This window comes from Mytilus trossulus, chromosome 8 (genome assembly GCF_036588685.1).
Source record: "Mytilus trossulus isolate FHL-02 chromosome 8, PNRI_Mtr1.1.1.hap1, whole genome shotgun sequence".
NCBI classification, from domain to species: Eukaryota; Metazoa; Mollusca; class Bivalvia; order Mytilida; family Mytilidae; genus Mytilus; species Mytilus trossulus.
In genome coordinates this window covers 30,253,901-30,281,581 of record NC_086380.1, presented here as the reverse complement: position 1 = coordinate 30,281,581, position 27,681 = coordinate 30,253,901, and the positions used below count along the sequence as shown (strand labels likewise).

Genomic DNA, 27,681 nt, shown 5'->3' with positions numbered 1-27,681 from the left:
TCTGAAATATCGACAAAGAAGCTTGAAATAATCAATCGGACACCACTGCGCGCGCATTGATTTAGCAGACGATCTGCGTAATTACATAATACGTAAATAACATACAACATAGTTCATTTCAACCATCTAAATATTTACAATATATTTGTGTCCGGCAGGGTATACTTATTAAAAATCTTATCTGTGGTATTAAAAATACAATGTTAGATCAAATGTCCAGGGGACGAATTGGTATTTAAAGATATCAAAACACATGTTTCGGTCCCCACAAAATGGCAGACGACAAAGTCTCCGTAAATAAACAATTCGATTGAAGTATTTTCCTATGTATATCAGGCATATTAGACGTTTAAATATGAATATTTGGTTACAAGAAATGATCCTTAAATCTGGAATTACATGATATAAAGCATGTAGAAGGTAAGCCATGAGTAATTACATACATTCCCTGCCGTAACACTTGTACAACAAAATGTAAACAAATGAAAAATTCATTTCACTTCCAGTGTTTTACACATTAAAAATTTGATATCCTTGATAATTGTCAACATCATCTTGAACCTATATACAAACATGAACTAGAAATTCATATCATAGCTGATGAAATGCTTCCCCCCTTTATATTTGGTAAACAAAAAAATGAAACTTTGGCCTGTGAAATCCATACATAAAAATAGTAAATTAATGCCACATCTTTGATAAAAAAATGTTTTACTTGCTCGTTCGAGCCAAGTTACTATGCGTAAGAACACAACCGTTATGTTTAAAAAAATAATATTTCCTTTTTCTGAATTTATAATATCATAACAAGTACTTCCAATGCCTTACACTTCCCCCAACTTCAATATATATTAATTCTCCTGAATTAAAAAACAGTATAACTATGTTATTTAAAAGAATTGTTCATAAATTGTCTTTCTCTTCATTGGTCTTCACCAAGTCTAAGTTGTACACCCACGGCATCAATTTTGTTCAAGATAGTGTCTGTTGATGTGTCTCTCTTTGATGATGATGCTTCAATCATATCAAGCAATTGTAAGGTGGTGGGATCGTCTGTTTTACTCTTAATGATATTGGCAATTGCTTGGTACAGATAGTATCTAGACTTTACTGTCATTGTATTGCCCTCTGTTGATTGTGGGGTTTTCGTGCCTGGAAGTGCCAAAAAGTGATACTTTAATAGAAGCTCCTCCTTTGAAAATTGAAGCTGTTTCCCGGTGTTTAACTCCAATGCAATGCTAGCATACTCCCAATTGAAATATCTTTGTTCAGGGGTCATGTTTTTCCAGTTTTTCGGGGGCCATTTCACTTCAGCTGGTATGGTAATCAAAGTTACGATTTCTTCTTTTTCCCATTCCCTCCTCCCAGCTGGGAAAAGTGGCATCCCACCTCTCCTTAAAAGTTTGTCTGCTCTTTCACTGGCAGTGTAAAACTGTTCACTTTGCAGGTTCTCTCCTTCCTGTAGTCTCATTAGTTCTGCTTCATTTGACCTGGTTTCTTCTGCTAATCTCTTGGTTTCTGCCTCCTCCTGTCTCCTTAGTTCTTCCTCTTTCATTCTAATTTCCTCATCCTGTTTGTGTTTTTCCCTTCTCTTTTGTTCTGCCTCCTTTAGTCTGACTTCCTCCTCCTGTTTCTGTTTTTCCTGCTTCTTACGTTCTTCCTCCTTCTGTCTGATCTCCTCCTGTTCCTGTTTTTCCTTTCTCTTTTGTTCTGCTTCCTTTAGTCTGACTTCCTCCTCCTGTTTCCGTGTTTCCTGCTTCTTATGTTCTTCCTCCTTCCTTTTGATCTCCTCCTGTTCCGGTTTTTCCTTTCTCTTTTGTTCTGCTTCCTTTAGTCTGACTTCCTCCTCCTGTTTCTGTTTTTCCCGCTTCTTATGTTCTTCCTCTTTCCGTTTGATCTCCTCCTGTTCCTGTTTTTCCGTTCTCTTATGTCCTTCCTCTGTTAATGTCATTTCCTCATCCTGTTTCTTGTAATCCTTTCCTTTCTTTATTTTCTTTGCCTTCTGTTCCTGGTGGTTAGTCTTTTTCTTTCTTTTCTCTACATATCTCTCTTCTTCTTTCTCGGTCGTCTTTCTACCCTTCTTCTGGCTTGTTGGTTCCTCTAAAATCTCTGGTTCTTCATTGTCGCTGTCGTCTTCTAAAATGATATCCGATGTTGATGGTGTTTTCAGTGGTGATAGTTGATTTGTGGCGGCTTTTGTCTGTTTTCCTGGGAATAATTCGCCTGATGTTTTTATATCCGTTATATACTCCTCCTTTATTGATAATTTCCTAGCCACTACAGGAGTCACTATAGACTTTAGTTTACCGTCTATCGATACAGAGAAGGTATGTGATCCTGCGTACTTTGTGTTAACTAGTGCTGTCATCCTTCTAATCAAAGCGTCAAGCATTTTTTGGTCTCTAAGAACGGAGTCATTCAAATGGATCATATAAAATCTTATGGACACTCCAAGGTCCAATTTAAAAATGGCTGTAGAGTCCCCAAGTCCCAAAGTTAGTTGCTGGAGGGCCAGCCCTTCATAAATAGTGGGGCGTGTTGGTGAGTAAGATCCATTGGGTTTCTCCGACTCAACCTCTTCTTCTTGTGTACCTTTTACCATCTCCTTCGGACACTTCCACCCTAGAGTCCATTCCTCTTTCTTTCTGTTGGTGTTGTCCACCCTGTTTAAAAATTCAAGAACCTCAATCCTGGCTTTCATTGCTTCTTGTGAATTCTCATTTGATGGTAGGATTACCTTAGCATATGTCTCTGGATAGTTTGCCATCCAAAACCCATTGTTTTCGCTCAGGAAGCTATAAGGCATCAGTTCTATTTTACTGCGGTGGTGAGCCATGACATGCTCCTTAAGGTCAACCATCCTCCTGTAGGACTTCTCCTCAGGACACCAAACACAAATGACCGAAAGCCTTTTGTGTGGGGCAGCTGCCAGATGATTTTTCAGTTGTCTCCTTGTCCTAAACGTCATGGGACACAGCCAACACTTTGCCTCAATTTGGGATGATGGTCTCATTCTGAAATTGAATCATCAATTATAAATCCCTCCACCATACAACATATATTAATACAATACATAATATCATGTAGTGTCCTGTAGTGTGACTATATTTGTTTGTGTGTTTGAAATCCTCCCCCCATATGGCATATGCTGGTAGTAAATGGATCAAGCTAAGTTTCAGTGTAAAAATATGATATCCACCCCCTTGGTCTCCCTATTTCAAAAATCTCAAGCCTCCTCAAGACAGTAAGTTGTCGTTAATTGCTTTCCGCCGCACAGCTTGCGCATACAAAAAAAACGCTTGGCAGTAGTTTAATCTGCCATTCCCCTGGCAGGAAGATTCATCCTTCCCTTACAGCCAATAATATGTCCTGAGAAACAATGGCCATTTGTCTCCCTTACATATTCTTCCAGAGTGGATACAACTCTAGGAATTCCATCATGACTTTCTCCAGTCTGAGAAAAGTCAAACAGTTACTCTTAAACATAGTAACTCATCAAAACAATTAAAAACGTAACAACTTGTACAACTAATTTCGGCTATTCAACCAACGTTGGAAGGCATCTCAAACCTTCCTACTGGAGAACCAAGTGGGCGGATTCCGTCCTTGATAGGGCAGTAGTCTATCAATGTGGTAGACCTTCCCTGGCTGTTTCTTTGACCTTCTCACAAGGTAAGTGATGTCGTCAATTTTCCTTGTAACAACATATGGTCCTTTCCATTTTGATGTCAACTTATGACAAATTCCCTTTTTCTTCGATGCATCATAAAGCCATACAGCTTGACCTACTTGTAATTCGCGTTTTACTGCTTTCAAGTCATAGTGACGTTTTTGATACTCAGAATTCTGCTTAAGATGTTTCCTAGCAAGTACATGTGACTTTGACATTGCGTCTTGTAATTCATTTACATATTTATCTGTTTCAGGGGAAGTGGATTCGTTTGGTCCATCAGGACGTGGAATAACAGCTTCCATAGGAAGAAATATGTTTCTGCCAAACATCATCATGTTAGGGGTCTGTCCTGTACTGGCGTGAACTGATGATCTGTATGCCATCATAACCTGTGGCAAAATCTCATCCCAGTTTCTCTGATCATTTTGACAATAAAATGTTAGCATGCTTAGGAGTGTTCTGTTAAATGTTTCTACGCTTCCGTTGGACTGGGGGTGTTGACTTGTACTTCTAGTTTTGTCAATTTTAAGTAGATCACACAGATCTTGAAACAGCTTTGCTTCGAAAGACCTTCCTTGATCAGAGTGGAGCTGTAATGGTGAACCAAACCTACAAATAAATTCTTTCACGATGGTACGGGCAATGGTCAGGGATTCCTGGTCCGGAATAGCATATGCTTCAGTCCATTTAGAAAAGCAGTCGCAAAGAACCAAAACATAGCGGTTTTGTCGTTTTGTTAACGGAAGTGGACCAAGAATATCAATCGCCACACGTTCCATAGGCTCGCCAACCAAGTATTGACCCAATGGAGCCTTGTTCCGCTTCAGTGATTTCCTAGCAGCACACTGGTCACATTCCTTGCAGTACCTTGTGATGGAGCTTTTCATAGCTGGCCAGTAAAAGAGTTGCTGGATCCTACTTAGCATTTTATCTGGTCCTAAATGACCTGCAGACGGAACGTCATGAAAATACTTGAAGACTGTCTTTTGGTGTGATTTTGGTACCAGGAGCTGCAATTTGAAGTTGTCTACATCGTCTTTATCAGAACAATAAAATTTTCTATAAAGCATGCCATTGTTTATTGTTAGCCTATCCCATTGTCGCCATATTGTCTTCTGGAATGATGTTCCTTTTGATACTTGGTCCCAGTCAGGTTTATTTTTCTTTTCTTGAAGATATGTCACAATGAGTGACATGTCTAGGTCTTCCAATTGGCATTGTCTGATACTATCTGGGTCCCATCCATCAATGCAGTAACCACTTGTTGTAGCACTATACTGATTTCCTGTCTGACTTCTTGTACATACTCGTACTATTTCTATTCTTGGTGTTGGTTCTTCATTTTCGTGTAACTCCTGGTTAACAAAATCAGTTTCTTCAAGTTGGATTTCGTCTGTTTCATCGTCGCTTGCGTGGTTTCCAGATTCTTGTCTCTCGCATGATTTACAAGGTCTTCTGGACAGAGCATCGGCATTTGAGTGTTTCCTTCCAGCTCTGTGTGTTACTGTCAAATTGTAAGTTCCCAGTTCTTCGAGCCATCTGGCTGTTTGACCAGTGGGTTTCTTTAGATTTTTCATCCATGATACAGCTGCGTTATTTGTGCGCAGCAAAACTTCCTGGCCATATAGATAATGATGAAATGTCTTTAGTGCTATAATTACAGCAAGTAGCTCTTTTCGGGTTACACAGTATGCCTGTTCATGTATGTTCATAGATTTGCTCATGTATGCTATGACTCGTTCAAGACCATCTTGAATTTGTGACAACACTGCTCCGACAGCCTTATCACTTGCATCTGTATGCAAGTATGAATGGCAAATTTGGCAGTGGGTAGGCAAGTACAGGTGTACTTGTTAAAGCGCTTTTCAACTGTTGAAATGCCTTTTGACACTCATCATTCCAAGCAAAACGGCTATTCTTTTCACAAATTTTGTGCATTGGTCTTGCAATTGCTGCAAATCCCTTAACAAATCGCCTATAGTAAGAGCAACGTCCTAAAAAGCTGCGCACCTGTTTTGCAGATTTAGGGACAGGCCAGTCATCTATTGCTTTTGTTTTCTCTAGATCAGTGGAAATTCCCTCCTCGGACACGATATGCCCAAGGAACCTAACTTGTTTTTGAAAGAAAATGCATTTGGCAGGTTTCAATTTAAGATGTGCATTTTGTAGACGTATAAAGATTCTTTCCAGCCTCCCAAGACCCTCTTCAAATGTCGAACTTATTGATATGATGTCGTCCATGTAGAGTAATAGTTCTTTCCACTGTAGCCCTCTGAGAACATTTTCCATCAGACGCTCAAAAGTAGATGGTGAATTTGCAAGTCCAAAGGGCATGACAGTGAACTGGTATAACCCTAAACTTGTCAGAAATGCGGTCTTTTCCTTGTCTTCAGGAGCCATGCCGATTTGCCAAAATCCTGAATTTAAGTCCATTGATCCGAAGAATTTTCCCCCAGCGAGCGAGTCGAGGCACTCGTCTACTCTCGGAATCGGGTAGGAATCTTTTTTCGTGACGTCATTCAAAATTCTGTAATCAACACAGCACCTAGGGCTGCTATTTTTCTTCATTACAAGGACTATATTTGATGCCCAAGGACTAGAAGATGGTTCGATGATTCCTTTGTCCAACATCCGATTGACTTCTGATTTTTCCATCTCTTGCTTTCCAAGTGGCATACGTCTAGATCTCTGCCTAAAGGGTACTGCATTTCCTGTATTTATTCTATGTGTTACAAGGTCTGTCCTCCCTATGTCATCATCTGTCCTTGAAAATACACTTTGGTACTGTGAAAGGAGTCTGGAGAGTTGTTGTCTTTGGTCCTCATTTATATAAGTTGAACTCCTTTTTAATAAGTCAGTAAGATGTTCTGGTATTTCTTCACTAGCTGTAAAGCAATCTTTCTGTAGTGTTCTAATCTGCTCTGGTTTCAAATCATGCTCAGTATATGATTCACATGTTCCTATTGTTTCCTTTTTATACAGTTTAACTTCGTCGTCACCATAGTTGACAACATTAACAAAGTGTACTTGGTCTTGTGTATTTATAATCCCAGGTATGGTTAATGTAGACTTGGCTGTTCCTGTCGTGCCCTCTATTAATCCGTATTCTGTTAAATGATTGACTCCCGGTATTTCTACAGGCATCATAGTACTCGTCATTGGAGGAATTGTCATGTTGTCCTTAATTTCTACTCTGCAAATCATATTTGCCTTCCCTCCAATCCAACATTGTATTTCCTGGTTGTGGATCGTGTGTAAGACCATGCGCTGATAATTTACTTTACTAACTTCCTTTAGTAAGAAATCCTGTCCAAGTATTCCATCCTGATTGATATTGCATATCATAAAATTTTGACTGAAAATTTCTTGACCAAGCATTAGTTCTAAAATGATCGATCCAATGGCAAAAACCTTATTGCCATTAACGTCAAATATTTCGGATTTGTTTGGTACTAAAGAACACCAAACATTTGAAGGCAATTTTTCGTAAACATCAATAGATAATATTGACGCTGTTGAGCCACTGTCAATTAAAAAGTTGACAGGAAACCCAAAAATTAATCCATTTGTATAAAACCCGTTATCCCAATTATCATCTGTTTCCCCTATATGTCCTGTCCGGACATGTTTTTCTCCCTTCATATCAGGCCTTTTATCTTCTGTCACTAGCTCACGACCTATTGAGCCAGCGTTCTGTCGTTTCCCTGGTTGTGATTAAAAGAGGTATTTTGTCTTTGGTTGCCCTGGAAATTCCCTCTAGCTCTTTGGTTGTTTTTGTGTGGACAGTTCCTCATAAAATGGTCTGGGGAGTTACATCCGTAGCATCTGCCAGTATTTGCCCTCTTTGATTCCCGACTTCCATGTCCTTGTTCCAGCTTTGCTATCCTATCGTGTAATTCCTGCAAATTGCTATGGTAATCCTTTTCACTCATGTGTCCTTCGATGTCCTTTGATTCCACAGCTCTGATCATTGTTGACTTCTTTTTGTCTTGATCCCCCAATATTGACTCATACCTCTCTATTACATCAACAGCATCTGCTATTGTGTGGCATTCCTTGTCAATACAACGACATTTCATTTCCACAGTTATTACCTTGAATAACTGGTTTAGTGCAAGAGACTCCTGCGCTGCTAGGTCCAGGTCATAGTACGCCTTTTGCGCTAGTTGCCTTATATCATCCCCCACCTCAGCTATGCTTTCCCCTGCCATGCGCCTGCGCATCTCTAACTTTGAGAGCCAACGATTTTTGTGTTTTGAACTCCCAAACCTCTGATCTAACTTTTTTGTTAGCATTTGGTATGTGCGCCTGTCGCCAGCAGACAAGCTCATGTAGTATGTCCTTGCTTGGCCCCTTAAGCTAGCTGCCAAAAACAACAGTTTTGTACGGTTTCCCCATTGTCCCAATTCAGCGCAGTCCTCAAAATGCGACAAGTATTCCTCCCAACAATCCTTACCAGAGAAGGGCTCAGGTTTAAGTGTTACCTTTGGTGGGCCAGTTGGTTGCATATTATGATTACCCCTACCATTCTTATCGTCAAAATCATGTCTCTGATATTCATCCCGTCCTTTATGTCTCTGATCTACTTCATCACCATGACCTTGTAAAATTGATTCCCTATCAAAGTCGTCATTGTCATCAGTGTGTATTTGATCCCCTTGTCCTAAGTCATCTAAATCTAAATCCCTTTCCCTACGGAAATTTATTTCAGGGTCTGGGGAGTTCCTACCAGCATCAGCCATATTCTAAATAAAGACTTTTTATTTTATTTGTTGTTTCATATTCTATAGTTATAATAAATTTTTGTACAGTAAATCCACCACGTCGGGCTTAAACCACGTTTTTAAGTTGACAGGTTATTCCAAGGTTCGTATCCTGGATGCTAATTAGAATTTTAGCATCCCACTTCAGACACCAAATTGTAAGCCTCCCGAGAGCATCCTGTCCTATACTCGGTAGTTTACTTTAACAACACGTAAATACAATATGTGACTCCTGTAGCAACTCTACATTTGTATTAAACTTCCTAAATTACTTGTCAGGTATGGTCTTCAGGTTGTTTAATATGTATGTATTGAGCGATCCCTTGTATTCGAGAGTTACTGAGCTAATTTTTGTTCCTAACGGCTTTCCATAGTTTTTATGTTTGAACGAGCGTCTTCCAGCATCTATTGTTTTCATCAGTGTAAATTCATCTTCTTTTTATATGTATCATAGTTCAATTAAACAAAGTTATCTTTCCAATGTAAACAGTTTTTATTTGCTCACTGTTAAAAGTATGTAACATTATAACATCGTAAAACAATATAAATAAACAGTTGCGTTCAAGTGTACTGAATCATAAATCCTTATAAATACATATTTGTGGTGTCCGACGTGGTGGGAGATAGCTTACTGTACAAAAGACGGCTAATTACATATCATTAAACTTCATTATGTTATCCTTATTCTCACCTAAAGGTTATTGTTACTTTATTTGTTTTCCAAGGTTTGAACTTGCCGCCAGCAAAACTTTGGGCTATCTGCCATTGCTGAGTGCTCGCGCGTTTATATACTAAATTGTAATTGTCACGTGACATACTAATCCAATGGAAACTTGTCCTTTCCGGGAAGCCGGAACTATTAAAATTTCAGATAATGAAAAACATGATATACATATCATCTTAGGTTGTCCGAACATTGTCCTTATACATAAAATATCAAAACAAAGCTATAGCATCTGAAATATCGACAAAGAAGCTTGAAATAATCAATCGGACACCACTGCGCGCGCATTGATTTAGCAGACAATCTGCGTAATTACATAATACGTAAATAACATACAACATAGTTCATTTCAACCATCTAAATATTTACAATATATTTGTGTCCGGCAGGGTATACTTATTAAAAATCTTATCTGTGGTATTAAAAATACAATGATAGATCAAATGTCCAGGGGACGAATTGGTATTTAAAGATATCAAAACACATGTTTCGGTCCCCACAAAATGGCAGACGACAAAGTCTCCGTAAATAAACAATTCGATTGAAGTATTTTCCTATGTATATCAGGCATATTAGACGTTTAAATATGAATATTTGGTTACAAGAAATGATCCTTAAATCTGGAATTACATGATATAAAGCATGTAGAAGGTAAGCCATGAGTAATTACATACATTCCCTGCCGTAACACCTGTACAACAAAATGTAAACAAATGAAAAATTCATTTCACTTCCAGTGTTTTACACATTAAAAATTTGATATCCTTGATAATTGTCAACATCATCTTGAACCTATATACAAACATGAACTAGAAATTCATATCATAGCTGATGAAATGCTCCCCCCCTTTATATTTGGTAAACAAAAAAATGAAACTTTGGCCTGTGAAATCCATACATAAAAATAGTAAATTAATGCCACATCTTTGATAAAAAAATGTTTTACTTGCTCGTTCGAGCCAAGTTACTATGCGTAAGAACACAACCGTTATGTTTAAAAAAATAATATTTCCTTTTTCTGAATTTATAATATCATAACAAGTACTTCCAATGCCTTACAATACTAATTTTATTCCACATGTGAACGCATTCGTATAAATCCGGAAAATTATGGGCAGTGCTAATTCCATTATATAAGAACAAGTAAAGAAGCTTAGGTCGTGATATAAAGCCTTTACATGTACAAGAAGAATACATTTTGATACATTTGAATTAGGGAAAACCCAATGCGTGTGAACATGAATCAACTTTCGTTAAAACACGATGCATGACATTACCATTATACTGGTCCAAATGTTTATTCTGTAGACAAAAGTCATACAACGAGCTAAGAAATTAAGGAATGTCGAGTCATTTGAGTAGGCCGATTATGTTTAAGATGAAGCAAATTTCAAGACAGGCTATCCAGTGGTGAGTTTAATCTCCACAAAACACTTGAAGGACAAGGTGACGCATCATTCAGCATGGATTGTTAACTACTGGGTGAAATAAATAATGATGCTTCAAATCAGTCGGAACACAATGGTGCTTTCAAAAAACTAATACAAAGTCTACATAATGATCAGTTTGTTAAAAAAAAACATTATTTTTTTGTCGTATAGTGTACTAGTTACATTTTGTTTCTTTTTTCCAGATCCTTCCTGATGCGGAAAAAATTGTGAAAAGAAGTTTAGGAACGTTCTAAATTTCAAATTATTTCTATCTATTTCCGTCAGAAGATGACAATTATGTTCATATGGAAAATGATAAGAATGCACTCTTATTTTATACTGGATGGAAATATTTACCTTTAGCTGAGTGTGTGATATCCCTGTAATAAGATCCAATTAAGTCGTGGTTAGAGATGGTATTGGTATTGTACAAAGTCTTTATGTAAAAAGGTACAACATATTGAGATTTGGTCGAGGACGCCTTTAAAACCATAATAACATGTTTTGAAAACTTAAGGTGTGTCATAGACGTGCTTGGTCGATATAATATGGAAGGTCCTACAAATCAGCAGAAAGAATAAGGAGTAAAATGGAAAGAATAAGGAGTAGAACGGAAACCGTGAATGCATCAAATATTAGACCACTGATGTCTTGCACATCATCAGCTGCTCCAGCTCTTACAGGATGCGACACGTCTTCGTTAATCGGACCAATCTAACTGGTTTTATTATTGAAATATATGTTGCAGTGAAAAGTCGATTCATCTAGAATCAATATGATCCAAGAAGTAATGCTCGAAACTCAAAATTTAAGTCGGCCTTTTCTTAGGGTGCTTACTTCGTGAGACTACCTCCTTCAGAAACATCATTCAGACAACACATTATTCGGGTGTACCTCCGGATGAATGCTTAGATCGCCAAACCATCACCTAGATCTCCTTTGAAATATGGATACTGTAAACCAACTTATTTTCGCGAGCGATTTATTATCGCGACTTTCGCGAGTAGAAAAATAACGCGTAATGAAATCGTCGCGAATATATAAATCTTGGATCTATCCTTACCAAACTACATCAAGTAAATTAGAAAATCGCGAATTTAAATAGGCGTGAAGATGACTAGAAAGAGGAAAACGCGAAATAAAGTATCGGCGAAAATAAGTTGGTTTACAGTAGTGAGAATTGCTCTAAAGTTACACAATGCTAGTATGTTGAACCCAATGTCCTTTGGACCTTGTTTTCTATGTAAAGGCAATTCTACTTGTAGCAAATCTGCGTATGCTACATGCAGAATTTGTCGTGCATCATCATTTGTTGTTGTCAGGGCAGTGATGATTGTAGAAATCGGCTAACTCATTCGATTGTTTTAGAAGATCGCTACGATAAAGATGTTGATTGAACTGTTAATCTCAATGCCGAATATTTCAAGTTTTCTGCAGTTAGTGGCCTCCGATTTGATATGGTTGGGTCTCGCTCTCTCCAAAAACAAAATAAACAACAACACCAAAACAAACCAAAACAAACCAAAACAAAACAAAAAAAACTGGCAGTGGTGTCGGACCTTGAAGTTGTTGGTGCGCTTACAAACCAACTGGAGATAAAAAAAGAAATAAAAAATTTGTATAGAATATTTCTATCGGAAGTATGACATGCCATGCATCCACCCATATGTTTTACTTAGTTTTCCGTAACCTTTTCAAATGAACGTGCTTATCGATGTCTAGTGTAAGAGTATGATTTTGCCATGTCATTAGGGACTTTCTTATTGAATTTTTCTCGGAGTTCAGTATTTTTGTGATTTTTATTTTTTTATAAACCTACACAGATTCTGTTGTTACAGTAGCGTTATATCCCGGTGAAGTTTGCCAATATGCCATTGTTTGTCTTGTTTTATAAAAAATAAAAGGGGGGGACAAAAGTTCTCAATATGCTTTTGCTCTTGTACTGATTGACCAATTAACATCACAAAAACTTAAAATACTATAAAATGTTCATACTGACATTTATGCATGAAGACAATTTTTTTTATAGTTCCAACATTTGTTTGGGTTTAAATAATCAGTAATGAATTACATAATGTTATCAGTAAATTATGGACCGGATGTTAACTTAACAGTACTTATTTCTCCTCTGTTCTTTGTGGCATTTTAACAAAACTTTTTCAAAAATATCTTTTTATGTATTCATATAGTATTGCATAGTTAAATATTAAGAATGTGTATTTTTTCTTTCTTGACGACTTCCATAGATAAAGATTTTTTTTCTACATGTTGGAAGCGAGGGTATACATCACTAATTTCACAGCCATTAACATGACAAGCAGAATTTATATAGTATTCCTAGAGCATGGTTCCATATATAGAAAAAAATCTCATTTATTATGATGGACAACCGAGAAATTGTCTATATGTCCGAACATTGCAAATCTCCCTTTTGACCCTTGACCACAGTTTTCAAAATCTACACCACGTTGGCATTCTATGAGACAGGGTATGCTATTTATCTCCGAAATAAGACCAAAAGTAAATTTAAATGTTTTTATTGACCTCATTTGTCACCGTATTATTAGCTGTGTTGGATATAAATCGATCTTATGCAATTGCACGTATACTTGTATTGAATGTATAATACTTTGATTGATTTTTTGAACCTTCAAATAAAAAGTAAATGATGAATTTGGTTCTGTTTTGTAGGGTTCTTTTATCAACTCAATTATCAAACAGTTACATACTTTGCATTGAGATTTTTCAGCCCGAAATAAGTTAACAGATGTATTGATATTTATTAGAATATTGTATGATATCTACCCGACATAGCTCATATAACTATTACACAAGTTTAATTCATCTATTGATGATTAACAATCATCAAATGGAAATGACAATAGGGTATACTGAAATAGCAGGCAGTTTTGTTTTTCTATGTATATATAACGGAAATTACAGTACAATATAGTGAAATAGCATTCAATTCTATTTTTCTATGTTATTATGATTTAAATCCACTGCATTTTATACTTTTTTTTATTGATTATTGTTTCTGTGCATCTTTCAAGACAATTAGGTGGTTATTTAAAATTATCGACCATTGGCTCGTTGTATTCTGTTAACGAATCAACGCATATATATTGTATCTCCTTTATAAAGAACACAGCTCAATTTCAGTGTTGTTCTGGTACAAAATAAAACCTCCAATTTAATCATTAAATGGGTTAAAGTCCAACCTATTAACTCGACTACTGTGATTAGTCTATCGGATGCCAAAGAGGAAATACATCAATTGAGAAATAATTGGTACCTTTTTATACTGTTGTTGCATTATTACGTCCTTGGTTTTTTTTTTACAACGGTTAGTATGACGGAGACATCGAATTGGTCTTATTGAAACAGCTATTTCAACTCAATTGTAAACAATGTAATATATAAAGCATAACAAGTCAGAGTTTTAGTTGAAAACTTATATCGAGGGATCTTCTTAACCTGATAATTTTGGTTGTCTTTATTCCAAAATAAAATATAAAAATAAAAAGATGTACTATGATTGCCAATGAGACAACCAAAATTCAAATGCATTGGGTGTAAGCAATGCAGGTTTTTGTTCTTTGTATGAAGTGAGATTTAAATGTTTTAATGATTGTATTCCGACCGTTTGCTAAATTATGTCATTTTTAATCAGATATAATAAACTGAAATAAATCCAAAAATTATTTTAAGCAAATTGGAAACATTTAATAAAATACAAATGAACACTCATGCTATATAAATAAAGAAATATGTAATAAAAATAAAATATTATTCAATGAAAATGCATGTCTATATACATTCGAACTTCTTCAGTTACTTAACTCTCGCTCAGGTTGATATCACCTTTCTGTCATGTACCAGTACAATACAACTATGATATACATTAGTAGCAAGCCAAATATAGGTCAGCATTTTGTACAGGTAGACCACGTGTGTAGAAAACCCAATGATGAACACTAGCTGTGTGTATAACCTGTCCTGATGATACAAGGGCACAAGATTTGTTGACTATATTATAATTGAACCCCATACAATTTTCTATATTCGAGCATATATATCCACAAAGTTGTTCATTGATTAATGTGAACTCTTCCAAAATAGTCATGTTTGCTCTTGTATCGAACATACCACATGTTCCAAACTTGCCAGGAAACGTTGCTGAAATTAAGTAAGTAAGTTTAACATATGTTAAACAACAAATAAGAATATTACATACAAATACATACATTTTTAACTCTTTATTTTTAACTTATTTTACCACTTTGTAGTTACAAATATGAATAAAACGGTCACTTCCAGATGGTGCAAGAAAATGTGTACCGTTAATTTTATTCAGACCCTTTCACACCTTTTTTTTTCTATATAATTTAACTCATATCAGCGTTTACCTGTCTAACGCGGACAGCGGTCACCTATTTGTGTCTTCTTCGACTTTTAACAAAGATTATATTAATGTTTTAACTACCGAAATAACCATGCCGAAAAATATTTGTGTTCAGCATCGAAACCAAAATGAAAGTCTTAACACAATTTCAACCGAGATTATCCAATAGGAGGTGAATTCGTGAATTCCTCGTGTTCCACTCTTTCCGTTTTGATTGAAAACCGTATCACCGATTTACTTTTCCACGAAAATCAAACATTTCGAATGTTTAATTCACGTTTACAGCACTGGAATCCGCCATTTTTTTCACTGATGCAGGAACCATAACTCTACCGATTGAAAAGGCTAAAACAATTTGCCACGATCCTGACCATAGGCGATGTCTGATTCAAAACATTTTCGGAACCTCATTTCAAAGGATCTCTCTTGAGCGGTCACTTTTGATACTTTCCAAGATTGACTGCTAAATACAGGTTTGGCTGTAAAGACTCAGGACTATTCATTATTCCCAGTCCTTCATTGTCTTTTGTCTTGTTATTTGTGAATATGACAGATTAGCTGTTACAAAAGATCGAAAGATCATATCCAGTGTTTTATTTTTAAAAAGATTGATTGCAAATACTCTACTGGCACGAAAACGAAAAACAAAACCAAAAGAATAACAAAGAAAAAACCGCAGCAAACAATAAGGATTTATTTTTATGATAGTTGTAGTTTATTTTTTATTGCTATAACACGAGGAGTATTAATGTTCATATGATAACTAGCATCTCAAATATCCCAGTGAACTTGCTATCAAAGATATAACTGACATTAGAAGGTCTGCTTCGTGTCTTGTTATTTTTAGTGAAATAGACTTCACCAAGATAGACTCTTTGACAAACCTGATAATTTTGGATTCACTCCTGGCAACTTTTTATTTTTTCTTTGTTACAACACATATACCTTGCTACATTTTATGGCATTGACAAATCGTAATATATACGTTACTCTTGTGCATGTTCACTCTTTACTGCCTTGAAACAACCATAACCCCTACTACAAAACCCACAAAATTGTCAGAAATTATAATTAATATGTTGATGTGCATAAGGGAACCGTTGCTTGAGAGAGAAACATTTAGTCAACATAGGCTAAATCCCAAAACACGGATTGCGTTATGCATTGCTAAGTTGATAATTGATACTTGATAATTGAAGCACATTCCAAAAATATACAAAACGTGGTTTTATCTTTAAGTGAGAAACTGACGGTTTCTAATGATCTGAATATCTGATTTAGATAATAACTTGATTTGAAATTACCCAAAACTTTAAATCAGGGTGGAATAAAAGACGGCTGATTAATATTCTATGAAATAATGTTCAAAACAGATTTTTTAAAGTCATTTTAGAAGAAAAATATCGTTGTTTTTTTCTTGGTTTTTTTTTTTCTTCATAAAAACGAAGAAATCTAAGCGACAAATTGGTGTCTGCAACAACAGGATATATAAATTCACCATTCAAAAAACCCAAAGTTTTGCGAAAAAGCAAGTTAAATACAAAAACTCAAAACATTCAAAGTACTGCTTGAATTCCTTGATATCTAATTAACGTAGCGTCTAGATTGAAGCAATGATCTCAAAACGAGAAAACGTAAAACAAGTGTTAATATTACGGATTACAAATGTGTCGAGGTTTGTGATTGGATAACAACACAGAGATGTCGGTATGTATTCGGGAAAATGCCGGGGTATATACGACGTTTTTATCTCCAATTGGAACCTCAAAAACGTCATCATAACACTGGTTACTATGTAACCTAGTCAAAAGCTATGGGACTGTCAGAGGCTCACAGAGGGAAAATAATGACGTGCGTCAGTCAATAAAACATTTCTAATACCAAATCACGCAATTTAATTTTAATACTTAAATTTAATGTTAAACGTGTAACTATAAATTATTACAAACACGAAAAAATTATGTTCACAGCAAATTAGAAAATCCTTCACATATGTCGAACATTTCAGCTTGGGTTTTTCAAAATATATGTGTTGTCAACAAATACTTGCACTGGAAAATACTATTAAGTCAGGGGTAATCCGTAATATATGTGTAATTCAGGTCTCAGACAGGGTATATACTTTGACATTCCCGGCTTAGGTCTTATATCTGCTTCGCCTTCGGCTCAGGGGATATAAACTCTAAGCCGGGAATGTCACAGTAAATACCCTGTCTGAGACCTGAATAACATATATTATCCTTTCCAGTGATTTATCTTATTTTAATGAAACACGCTGTTTAGAAAAATACGAAGAAAATTAACAAGATTACCTTCTATATAAATTATCCAGTTCCCAGAAGCACCATATGACGTCATGATCCCGGTTGACCTTATGACAAAGGGCTCAGGATCGGTCCAATTGTAGATTTCATTCACATAAGGAGCAAGCCCCTTTCCAAGACTAAAGAAACCATTTTCCCATGCCATCCAGATTGGATGAAAGTTAGGACAATCAACACGTTCAAGAAGTCCTCCTGAAATTAAGCTGCTTTCAAGGATTTCAATAGACCCATTTTTGTTTCGGCGCACAACAATTTTGTCTCGAAGTGTTTTAGGATACAAGACTATTTCATATACTCCTTGATCTGACGACTTGCTGGTTGTTTCTAGTAAATATATTCGAGCACCGTCACAACTGTATTTGAATATGAGGGAATTTCCTGAGTGCCCATACTTATTCAAGAATTTAATATGATCTATATAGTTGGAACCAGTTATCATTGAGGCTTGACCAGAATCTGGTGTGTATAAATCGATTTGGTATTGGTATCCTGTAAAAAAAAATACCGGAATGCAAATTGTGAAATGTATTTTATATCATCATCATAAAGCCTACCATTTACTTTATTCGGTGTATCACAAAATTCTTCCGACGCAATTCTTCCTTAACTAGGTCGACGTTTATTGTGATTCTGGTCGCGCGTAAGGTTCAGTTAAGTTATGTAAGCGCCTCGAATCAAGGAGGATCTATAACACAAAATATACATAATTAGTGTCTACTATATTTTGTTCCGGACCATATGAGTATTTGGACTATACGCGTATGGACCTCACCATATGCGTATACTCATATGGTCCAACCGTACGCATATGGTCGGACCATATGAGTATTATGCTCGTTTGGTTATTTACGGTCAGACCATATGATTATTTGGACCATATAGGTATTTTTACAAATTGCATTAGAAATGTTTCAATAGTACAATAGAAATTATCGAAAACAAAACAATGATGATTACCTGAAATTTTATTCATTATATAATCAAAATATAAAAAAGAAGATGTGGTATGATTGCCAATGAGACAACTATTAATAAAAGACCAAAATGGCACAAACATTAACAACTATAGTTAACCGTACGGCCTTCAACAATGAGCAAAGCCAATACCGCATAGTCAGCTATGAAAGACCCCGATAAGACAATGTAAAACAATTCAAACGAGAAAACTAACGGCTTTATTTAAGTAAAAAAAATGAACGAAAAACAAATATGTAACACATTAACAAACGACAACCACAAATTTACAGGCTCATGACTTGGGACAGGCACATACATAAATAATGAGGCGGGGTTAAACATGTTAGCGGGATCCCAACCCTTCCCCTTACCTAGGACAGTGGTATAACAGTACAACATAAGAACAAACTATAAAAATCAGTTGAAAAAGACTTAACTCATCAGATAGACAAAAAAACAAGTGGACGTGGCCGGGTACTTATACATCCCGACGCATAGTGACACAATGAACAGATCTGAGAGTACTCGCAGTTATATGACGGCTAGTTCAAAGCCACTCACAACTAATAAAAAAATCATGCCTCTTAGACTAAACAATCAATCCGTACACATCCAGCATACAATGAATTTAGTGTAAAGACGTCAAAAACAGCCAGAGAAAAACATGACCTTGTGCAATGCCAAGTTACAGGTATTAAAAGATTGTAGATCCATGAAAATGTATATGTATATTACATACTAGTAATAATTAGTTAGCTTTTAATCTACTGATAACAAAATCAATATTTATACCAATAAAAACAATATTCAATGAGGCTACATAAACATTCAATATTGATGCCACAGTTGGTTTTTATCGCAAATTGTAATATCGCATGAATGCTTAGGGTGACATTTATTCCCACACGGCACCACAGCATTTGCACATTTTGGGTGTGTAATTACACCTTTTACTGGCGAGTGAAATGCTAGCCTTTTTAGCAGCTCGTTCTCCAAATTCTGTCCTTCTTTAGGGTGAGTTATTAAACTCTTTATCCTGTCGACATTTTCGTCAGCAGTTAGTATAGTTTACTTCTTGTGTAACCGTTCATTAGGATATTTTTCAGAAGTAATCTTCCAAGTCGACGTATTGCAATTCTCCCGTAAGAACAAATCTGTAGTGCCTATTGTTATAAAATGTGTTTATTTTTTATAGTTTTGACTAGTGACTTATTTTTTGAAACTGCTTACTTTTATTCAATTATTTAATCATGTTTTTATTATAATAAAATACAATTATCTTTGATATGGTCTTTTTAATGATGTGACAACTAAAAGGACTTATACTTTAAACCATGTTCATACCTTATGAACATGGTTTAAAGTCTAAAAAACACACATGTTGATTACCCCGATCATACGGCATACGCGTACGGTCGACCCATATGAGTATACACATATGGTCATGACCATACGAATATGGTCCAAATACTCATATGGTCCGGAACATATACAACCAAACTATATCACACACACCCTTATCTGATTTTAAAGTTTTGTCATGACGTCAAACTACGTACCACATTTACCTTCTGTCGAACTGTCGAAATTTAAGAATTCAATTGATTAATACACCAAGAATATTCATCAATATATTGTAATCAAGAAATTAACAAGATTCTAGATAATTAATTTGAAAATGAATTTGTCATTTGATCAAGAAGATTTTATTATTATTTTAGAGAGGTATCTATCTTTTATTATAAATGTGTTCATGAATTATTCGGTGAATCAATAACACCATGTACAATATCTTTCCGACATATTCTACTCACCAATTGTATGTTCACAAAACAAACTCTGAATATGTCATTTTGTTTTTTGGCTTTTCGAAAGTTTAATATGACATCTACATACTTTGATATGGATGTACGCAACTGCAGGTCAACGTACGGCCTTCCCGAGTTTAAAAAAATTACCACGCACAATAAGAAAACTGTAGCCTTTTCTTGGTATTTCCTCTTTTCCATTTTGGTTTACACCATTACAATTTAGCTGTAGGACATTATTCTTAGTTGATGTAACAACAAAGCCAAAAAAAAAGTCAACATAAGCTTTCGAATGGCAAGCCTTTTAGAAAAAAACATTCTATTACTTGTTTCTAAACTATCAGTCCGCGAAACTTCTCCTACCCTAATACATGACTGAAAAAAGATATCTAAGTTCAAAATTGAAACACAAGTATTTCTAGACAATGGAAACGCAATACAGTTACGAAAAATAAAAACATGACCAGTGTCAAATAAAACAAGTCTAATACAAAAATAAGAAATTAGGAATCATTTTCAATCAAATCTATATTATTTTGATACGAAACCAAAAAGTTTAATCTATCATACCATAAAATTTAAAAATGAATTAAAAAAATCAAGACTATTATTTAGTGAATACATACCATTTGCAATGTAAACAACCCAAACTATACCAAAAAGTATCAAACACCCTAATCTGACATTAAATAGTTTTGCCATGTCTTCAGTGTACCGATGCAATCTCCAGTGAAACGCTTGACATTACAGTTCCAACTGATTGATGGATTGAGAGTTTGCTTAAATACATTGTTTTGAATAAATTGGATTGGACTAGAATTTGAATAGATAGTTGATTGTCATACGATCTTAAAATTTTCATTAATCTTTAACAATAGTATTTTTTCTTATTTATTCGAATTGCTTTGATGAAATCATTAATGACAACAACATGAACAATATTATAAAGTGGATGATAAACCAAGAAAAAGTCACTTATTTTAAAAGTTGTGTAGAAAACCTCGCGGCTGAAAATCTAAAGGATGATAGAGAATACATTACACCATCATGAAAGTCCTGTTGTTGAGTTTTTACCACAGTGTAGTTTTCATTAAACTTAAATGCTTGTTGCTTTCTTTTTATTCGAATTGCTTTGATGATTTCTTTGAAGACTACATGAATAATATATATTACGCAGATTAAATTCAGCCATGGTTTGTTAAACAAATATAAATCACAACTAGACGAGCTTTCAATATTTATCGTTCATTATAAGGATTGAGTAGGATTTTGGTAGTCAGTATTATGGCGGGTGCGTTTCATTCTCCAATCAATATTACGGATTCGTGATTGTTTTTTAATATCTTTTTCATATAAAACGCCTTCTCATATTTGTCGTTAATTTTTAGGTTTTGTGCAAGGAAATCCAAATAAATATTCCTGCATTTAAAAGCAATATTATATAGGATTTAGATGTTAGATCAGCAACTTTTTTATGTCGTGAACATTCACAAAGCGCCCACATTCTCAGGTGTGCTCATTGTACGTTTTACTTCAGGAATGCTATTCAGAACATGACAGCTTTGAAAATCTCGGAGTTCTAAACGCTTTTAACCATCGAAAGCCGACCAAATAAACATATTAATAAACAAACATAGAAAAACAAAATTGCACGATATTCAAATATATTGTACTGATATTTCTATGGAATAATGGTGATCCTGAAATGAATTTGTAATTTATCAAATAACTATCTTTTTATATATTTCAAACGTAATCAGTAATATTCATCTGTATGGACCTAGCATTTATATATAATTAGTCCGAAAATGCCAACATTGACAAATTACGGATAGCTTTTAGATTCATAATCATCACAAATTTCAGTACAGTATTCTGGCAATAACATGCACTTTGTTTATCTATGTATTATGATTTAAGTCCACGTACATGTATAATGTTATATTGATTTTTAGAACTTGTGCAATCTTTCAAAATAATAACATTGTTATTTGAAATCGCCGACCGTTATATGTAATGACAAACCAACGCAAATATATTGTATCTCCTTTACACAGAACACAACTCAGTCAGTAATAAAAAGGTTTAATTGGTTTTTAGATTGCTTTCATTTAGATGTATCTTAATTTCCAACTAAATATTTGATTATCTTTATGTCTTACCGAATAGTAAACTATGCCTCATTAAACATTCTAATTTTATTATGCATCACAAAACGTACGAACACAACAGCATAACTAATAGTACTTCCCGTTAAATTCTTCATATGCAAGGTAGGAAAATATAGTATTTCTTGTAAAGTATTCCAAAGAGAGCGACGGAGGGAGCGAGACATATATTTGTAATAACAATCATTATAATCAGTCTTTGATTTGATGTTTCAACATGGAAGCTTATTCAAAGAGATTCCAGTAAAAGGATCAGGAATTAATTAATTGTGTGTCCCCAAAGTCCTCTTTGGTTTTGTTCTCATAAAAAGCAGCATTAATACAGCACATTCTGTGTATTAGAAATTAAAAGAAGAAAACAACAGTTTGCTAGTTTCTTTAGGTGACATTCACATATATTTATGACATCCTGTCATTCAATATCCCACATTTCTGTGATTATTTGCATCTCAGAATTCATAGCGAATTAGAGATAAAATGATATTAAAAAAACAAGAAAGGATGACGTAACCGGTCACTGTTATTAATTATAATAAAAGTATGTAATTTGAAATATATGAACATAATTATGTTAAGTGTTCTATTTTTGTTTTTTATTCCCATGAGAAAATGAGTTATATTTTTTTCCTGCATATTGCAATTTTATTTTACTATTACTAAGACCATTTTTCGAAACACCCAGTGTAGGCAACAAACGTCGTAAAAGTCAGCAATATAGATTATAAGGGAAATAATTTGATACCAGAATTGTCACTGAATTTTGATGATCACCATGAAATCGATTCATTTTAAAAGATTAGGTAACGCTGAAGTCGTACTTGTGTAATAAAGGAGTTTATAACCTCCCATTTGTATCAAAGTAAATGAATGTTCTCTACCATATCATTATATTCACATATAAAATGGGGTAAATTCATATTAATCAAATTGGAATAATAGAAGGACATAATAACAAATCTATATCCATTTTCTATAAATGAATATTAAAAAAAATAATACTTAAGCAGCCAGGCTAAGGAAACTTTATATTGACATTATTTTTAGTTCTTTTGACATATAGTTCCTCAACGTGCTTCAGTACTTATAGGTCCTTGGCTTTAAAACTTTAAGCTTTGATGAACGTTGATCCAGATAGTTCTGCGAACGTACACAATTTAGAAAGTGTTATTTGTATTTTTGAAAAAGTGGTTGTCCTACGTCTTATCCAACATTAATTATTGGACACTTGGATGTAAATGACATTTTTATATTAGCTTATGTTTTATGTATTCTCGCTGTACATGTAAACTTGGGTCCAATAAATTTGGTTTTTATAGGTGTTTCGTCCTCATTGACTTATACCCGATATCTTTTCGATTTATACTTGGACGGTGTTGGCGTTTTATTTATTTCTTCAGCACTGAAATATTTATATTCAAGGATTTCATTCTTTAGTCTCAGGCTACCGCTAAGAACACATGATGTAAGAACAGTCATAAAAATCGTGCAGTTTTAAGATCTTATCACGTTAATATTTGACCTTTGTCTTTTCATAATAATTGATAAGATAAAAATGTGCCAAAGTAAGAGTATCGTCAACATATGTTTAATTTTGTCCTGTGTCATTGTGACTTGTTATGGAAATACAAAGAGCAAAAGACTCCTAGTTGATGACATTGACATTCAACAACTGGTTAATGATGTTGACACTCTGAAGCAGACTGTTCAAGGACAACAGAACCAGATTCAATCGCTGTTGTCTTTGTTATCTGCAAAAGGTATAGTAGTAATAGACTTTGTTTGTTTGTTTGTTTGTTTGTGTAATGGAACTCTAGTTAAATCGTCTGTATATTAAACGGTTTACCAACTTTTGTATGAATTCAATTAAAGTATTTCAAAGAACAATTGGTAAAATCACTAATGCTGCCACGGTTAGAAAGTACAGATTCACAACAAGATAGTTCCGACGTTTAGGTAAAACACTATATTTATACATCACACAAACAAAGATAAGTAGTATGATTGCCAATGAGACAAACAACTATTCCCAAAGTGCACATGAAGTGGCTGTAAGCAATAATAGGCAACCGTGCAGCCTCCAACAATGGCAATACCATTCCGTATGCATTTAATAATTTGGGTTACAATTGTAAGCTGAATGACTGGTTATCACGGTAGAACACTTTTTGACTGATAATTTTGAGTACAAAAGAGTCAATAGAATCTTAATAATTAAGGTATGTGGATATTTACAGCACGATAACACGAATGTTGTGCTTTTTCGTAAAATTGATGACACATAAGACGTCTGTTTTTTTATCATTAACTTAGAAGCCAATTTCACAAGTAGAAAGATACTAATAGTGATCATGTATAAGTAATCATTCATTGACTTGTATCACTAGCCGTCATCAATTATGTCAAACTCGTTTTTGAATGAAAAATGTTGATATCTGTTGTATCTGTATTTTCAGAAGCAGCTGGTGCGATTTATACACGATGGGGGAGAAAGGACTGTACAGTAAATGGCACGGAATTAGTATATGAAGGTAATAAGACTAATTGTGTCTCTACTAAATTTTTAAAAATAAACAATAGACTTTTATTTACGTTAACTCATTTAATTTTAAGAGGGTCAGTAACCCGAAAAATTATAAACTGACCATGAATAAGAGTAGTTCGTGTGGTTTGTTGATTAACTATGTTCCCTTTCAAACAAACATGAAGTGTATCACAGTTAAGGAAACACGGTTTGATGTAAAGGAGGTATAACTAAGGTACATCAAATCTTTATGATCAGGTGACAGACAAACATTATAAACGTTTTTTATTTTTTTTATTTTAAAACTTACGTATCATTATAACAGTATTATAAGCTGTTAAACGGTGGTGAAAAAAGAGAAAAAATCATCTATAAATGTAGGCCGACGTTGTTTTTCGTATAAACTATATCTTACTTTAATCATTAAAGTATTGTGTAAATTAAAATTCAATGATGCAATCGACTAGTGGTATTTTTATAAATAATATTAGGGTGGTACCAAAATCAGGTGAACGTTTTAATTAGTTGTGTTCTCCATGATCAAAATTAGTGTTTGTCAAACTGCTATATAACCAGTTAATTTTTTTGTCAAAATTTTATGAAAATTAAACGAGCCAAATTTATTTTAGTGATGGTGTTGGGTACCACCTTAAAGATATTTTTTATTTTCTTTTAAACTGACGTTATATATTGTCACACGTATGTCACATGTTTTATAAAGTTTATTTCTAAATAAACTGACTTTAAATTCTGTTTCACATACCTCTCATGTTCTCAGGGTTTGCTGGAGGAGGTCCATTTGCCCAGGACGGAGCAGCAGTAAATTATGTATGCCTACCACACGATCCAGACTTTTATAATGGAGACGTATCTATGAGTCCATATGGTCATATGAGTACTATGTATGGCGCAGAGTAGGAAGATAATTATTTCGGTCCCAACATTTTTCAGAAGGATGTCCCATGCGCTGTATGTAGAGCTACCGAAACGTCATCTATTCTGATGATACCAGGGAAACCGCAATGCCCGTGGACATGGAAACGAGAATATTATGGAAAGCTCGATGCTGGAGGCGATGACGGACATGGAATTGTTGCAGCCTTTGAATATGTTTGTGTTGATTACAGTCCTGTCTCCTTAGAAGGCGGACAAGCCAACGAAGATGGAAAGTTATTTGTCGCTGTTAAAGCTGTTTGTGGGACACTGAGGTGTCCACCGTATAAGGATAACGCATTCTTAACATGTGTTGTTTGTTCAAAATGAAAATAAACGTTTTTCTTTTTTTTTGTATATATGCCCAAAAAAAAGCAATGTCCATACATAGAAATAAAGACAACAGTAGTATACGGCTGTTCGAAATTCATAAATCGATAGAGAAAAAAACAAATCCGGGTTACAAAATAAAACTGAGGGAAACGCATTAAATATAAGAGAACTACGACACAACAGAAACACAACATTAACATGTAATGCACACAGAAACGAACTATATTATAACAATTGCCATTTCACTGAATTAGTACAGGGCGTATTTAAATAAAAATGGTGGGTTGAACCTGGTTGTGTGGCCTGCCAAACCTCCCACTTTAATGGCAACTAAGATATATTGGTAGTGTTACATTCAAAAACAATTTCTTATTATCATTATAATGGCTGTAATGTACTACTGTGATTCTCCATTCAAATTATTACCGATAGTTATATATATCTTATATGTATCAGAAGTATATTCCTTTACCCACTCATTAGATGTCTTTCACAAACATGTGATGCTAAGGCGTTGGATGTATATATATATAGAGATTCTAACACCGTTTCGTGTGAAAAAAAAACGATAGTCTCTAATCAATACAAATATTCAAGGTATATCATTGAACAAATTTGAATTGTAATAGGTTTTTCATTTTCGGTATCCCCTTTTCGTATTGTTGTTTCGAGCTTAGTAGCTATGATTCTAAAATTCTTCCAGCTATTAAATACGAAATTAAATGTGGTATTATTGTCAAGGAGACAAATGTCCACATCAGTCCAAATGACCTAGATTTTAAACATTTATTGATGAATATACCGTGAGTTAAGATATAAAAGGCTCCAGTATAGGACAACGTACAAAGGCAAAATAGGATTCATCATCTAGCTTCCTATACGTAAATAATAACTAAGTTTCTATGATGAGTTTATTCTTATTCTATTATTTCTATATATTTCGGATAGAGATTGATTCCATAATATTGAATATACATAGTACTGAAAAATGAAATATATCGGCCAATTAAATGACTTTTTAAAGAGTCATAACAACAGAGTTGGTGTGTTCGGATAATATTTATATTACCTAATAACTTTATGACAAGCTTTCCGACTGGATACTCCACTTAGTGTAGTCTGTACTGATTTGTCGACGTGAAGTATTAATGAAATGGACATAATTATGAATCAACTGCCGACAAAACTGAATTTTTCGAAATACTTGATCATTTTCTAACAAAGGAAATATTAAATCACCATAGCTGTAGATATAAGAAGATGTGGTATGAGTACCAACGAGACATTTCTCCATTCAAGTAAAAATTTGTGAAAGTAAACCATTATAGGTCAATGTACTTGTCAAAACCTTTCGCAATTGTGGATATTCAATGCCCTTCAACTAGGTACAGTATCGAGTCTTTGTTTTTATCTTTTAAACGCGCTTCTGGCGTTTTCTATTTTAGTTATGGCATCTATGATGATATAAAAAAGAAGTTGTGGTATGATTGCCAATGAGACAACTATCCACAAAAGACCAGAATGACACAAACATTAACAATTATAGGTCACCGTACGGCCTTGAACAATGAGCAAAGCCCATACCGCATTTAGTCAGATATAAAAGGCCCCGATAAGACAATGTAAAACAAGATATACAAGT

At 34.6% G+C, this 27,681-nt stretch overlaps 2 protein-coding genes across 2 annotated transcripts; one reads left to right on the top strand and one right to left on the bottom strand.

Annotated features, from left to right (window-relative positions):
- Positions 1–16: 16 nt before the first annotated feature.
- Positions 17–9,287, bottom strand: LOC134680794 (DNA ligase 1-like). The gene is made up of 2 exons (XM_063540028.1): positions 9,128–9,287; positions 17–3,014 (listed from the first exon to the last, which is right to left on the bottom strand). The coding sequence occupies exons 1-2, from the start codon at positions 9,250–9,252 to the stop codon at positions 923–925; spliced, it is 2,217 nt and encodes a 738-aa protein (XP_063396098.1). The 5' UTR covers positions 9,253–9,287; the 3' UTR covers positions 17–922.
- A 14,517-nt stretch (positions 9,288–23,804) lies between these two features.
- Positions 23,805–25,701, top strand: LOC134727561 (uncharacterized). The gene is made up of 3 exons (XM_063591942.1): positions 23,805–24,009; positions 24,706–24,780; positions 25,552–25,701. The coding sequence occupies exons 1-3, from the start codon at positions 23,805–23,807 to the stop codon at positions 25,689–25,691; spliced, it is 420 nt and encodes a 139-aa protein (XP_063448012.1). The 3' UTR covers positions 25,692–25,701.
- The last annotated feature ends 1,980 nt before the right edge of the window (positions 25,702–27,681 follow it).

What these genes read in the sequence shown, in the direction of transcription:
- LOC134680794 (XM_063540028.1), bottom strand. Translation starts at nt 9,252, where the DNA reads ATGTCACGTGACAATTACAATTTAGTATATAAACGCGCGAGCACTCAG. An exon ending in AAAGTAACAATAACCTTTAG is followed by an intron (nt 3,015 to 9,127) that starts GTGAGAATAAGG and finishes ATTCAATTTCAG; the next exon opens with AATGAGACCATCATCCCAAA.
- LOC134727561 (XM_063591942.1), top strand. Translation starts at nt 23,805, where the DNA reads ATGTGCCAAAGTAAGAGTATCGTCAACATATGTTTAATTTTGTCCTGT. An exon ending in GTCTTTGTTATCTGCAAAAG is followed by an intron (nt 24,010 to 24,705) that starts GTATAGTAGTAA and finishes CTGTATTTTCAG; the next exon opens with AAGCAGCTGGTGCGATTTAT. An exon ending in CACGGAATTAGTATATGAAG is followed by an intron (nt 24,781 to 25,551) that starts GTAATAAGACTA and finishes TCATGTTCTCAG; the next exon opens with GGTTTGCTGGAGGAGGTCCA.